The sequence below is a fragment of the Psammomys obesus genome, unplaced genomic scaffold, assembly GCF_907164565.1.
Source record: "Psammomys obesus unplaced genomic scaffold, mPsaObe1.curated_primary_1811, whole genome shotgun sequence".
NCBI classification, from domain to species: Eukaryota; Metazoa; Chordata; class Mammalia; order Rodentia; family Muridae; genus Psammomys; species Psammomys obesus.
Genome location: NW_026596149.1, coordinates 6,971,071 through 6,973,707, shown reverse-complemented (window position 1 = coordinate 6,973,707; position 2,637 = coordinate 6,971,071). Strand labels below are relative to the sequence as shown.

The 2,637-nt window shown below is 37.2% G+C and overlaps 1 protein-coding gene across 1 annotated transcript in view; it reads left to right on the top strand.

Moving 5' to 3' along the window:
* Mrc1 (mannose receptor C-type 1) overlaps positions 1-2,346 on the top strand; it is an 82,075-nt gene extending 79,729 nt beyond the window's left edge. Inside the window, exons 29-30 of the mRNA XM_055593910.1 lie at positions 304-345; positions 1,343-2,346. Of these exons, the coding sequence (XP_055449885.1) occupies positions 304-345; positions 1,343-1,596 (296 nt within the window). The 3' untranslated portion in view covers positions 1,597-2,346. The remainder of the gene's footprint in view (positions 1-303; positions 346-1,342) is intronic.
* The last annotated feature ends 291 nt before the right edge of the window (positions 2,347-2,637 follow it).

Below are 2,637 nucleotides of genomic sequence, written 5' to 3'. Positions count from 1 at the left end.
CATCACATCACATCACATCACATCACATCACATCACATCACATCACACCACACCACACCACATCACATCAATCACACCACACCATACCACACCACGCCACATCATCATATCACCTCATCACCACATCACATCACATCACATCACATCACCTCATCACCACATCACATCACATCATATCACATCACATCAATCATACACCACACCACACCACATGGAAGACACAATGCACGTCTGACCTGAATACAATTTACTTCACATAGTGATTATGGATTTTTACAACTTTATTTTCTTTCTTTCCAACAGTTGTTGATCCTATAACTACACACTCATCCATTACGACAAAAGGTAAGGTCATTATGAACCCTCCGTGACTCAGCTTGCTTTCAAACCTCCTCCTCCTTTGCTTTCAGTAGAATGGCTTATGTGAACCTTTGTCATTAGGCCACAGTCCACCATCCATGATGTTTAAGAAAGCAGATTTGTATTTTTAGTCTAAAAAGTTCTTGAAGACATTGCTGTATTACAAAAAGTTACCTTGTGAGATCCTATAAAAGACTTTTCCTTTAAGGTCTTTCTAGGTCTCTCTCTTTCTTTCTCTGTCTTTTGAAAGTTTGTTTTCATGTTTATAGACAATGTGAATTAGATAATTAATCCAATTTTTTCTATTTTGGTGGTTGCTAAAGAAACTCAAAGTGAGATTAATGGCTTGCTTGTAAATACCCCATTGATCTCATGGGTGACATTTGTTTGTTAATTATATTCAGGAGTTCTGATTCCCTTTTTATTTTCCCCTGATTTAAAAAAATTGTTTGTAATTGCTACATCCACGACCACCACCGTTTTACTTATCTTCTGAAAGTATATTTGTAAGCAGCCTTAAATTATTTCATTTAAAAAGTATTTATTGTATAATGTATTTTTGTGAGAGGCAGACTGTGTGTGTGTGTGTGTGTGTGTGTGTGTGTGTGTGTTTTGTGAGAGGCTGCTGCATACATATCTGTGCCTGGAGGATCCAGGAAAACTATCAGCTTTCTCTGAAAGAACAACCAGTGCTCCTAGACACTGAGATTTCCCTCCACCCATCCCTCAGTTGTTAACTATTTTGATACAAGATAAATGTCTGAATTTCAACTGCTATACTACCTCCATGTTGCATAGAGGAGCAAAGTGTTCTGTCAGCCACACACTCACCTGAACACGTTAAGGTGTCCTCTTTGTTACATTGACTCCTGCTTTCACTTCTTTCGACAAATACCATTTGAAAAAATATTCATGTGTTGAAAATTTTCTTCAAGATCCTCTCCCCGCAAACCTGTTTTCTAGTGATTTTCTTTGTCTATAGCTGACCAAAGGAAGATGGATCCTCAGCCCAGGGGCTCTTCGAGAGCAGCAGGAGTGGTCATTGTGGTCCTCCTAATTCTGATGGGCGCTGGTGTTGCAGCCTATTTCTTTTATAAGAAAAGGCGTGCTCTGCACGTACCTCAAGAGGCCACCTTCGAGAACACGCTGTACTTTAACAGCAATCCCAGCCCAGGAATGAGCGACACAAAAGATCTCATGGGCAACATCGAACAGAACGAGCATGCTGTCATCTAGGACTGTGATGCGAGCATCTTATAGCTGAAGCTCGTGAAGTTTGAACTAAAGATTTCAGTTTGTTAATTTGATGTGACTTTTTTTCCTTTTAAAAAATAGCACTGGTTGCGCTGCTCTGCCTTTTCCTTCGCCTAATGGAAACAATAATTGCTCATTTTTTATCCTGGCAAGATTTAAAAGCAAAAACAAAAGAGGGATAATGATGTTGATGACCACTTTTGAAGACACCTTAGGTGACTACATGGCACTGCAGTCTCAACACTGATAATTTGGTGGAAGGTCTCTTATGTCAACTCTGTGCACAGTTCAAGAGCTCTAGAAATGACCACAGAAGCCACTGGGAGTATTTTTAGGACTTCCCAGAGATAAGTTATGCATCGAATTGTAATTCAACAATTAGAAGACCACGGTAAAATAAACAAGTGCACACAACCCCAGATGGAATGAGAATGTACTCAGCTTCTCTTTCAGCAGTCTTGATTCATGCCAGTTATTGAGAACTGTATTTATCCGCATGTAGAATAATAAAGCTACTGAGAATCTTGTTTATCCCGGGCAAGGTTTGACAGGCTGAATATTGCAAATGTATTCTGTGTCCTGTTGTATGTATATTAGAAATGTGACTATGTGAAAAAAAAACTATTAATTTGCATAACTGGATGTACTTAGATAATAAATAAGAGTATTTATTATCTAATTAATGTGATGAATTAATGTGAAATAAACATTAAAGATGACATGTATTTTCAATAGATTTAATTTTTTGTGATCTTGTTAAGTGTATGTTTGCTTGGACATTAGATTTGCTTAGTATTAAAAGAGGTGAACCATTTGTAGAGAAGTGACAACTTGAACTTACCTCTTACTCAGTACTATTGAAGATGGGTTTTTTTTTAAAATAAAAGCTACACAATCTTTTAAAATCGAATAATCAAAGGCACCATTGTTGGGAATTAGAAATCCAAATAACCACTTTCCCTTTTAGTAATTTCTTATTTTCAAATATTGCCTTACATGAATTTTATGGCAATTGTGAAATAT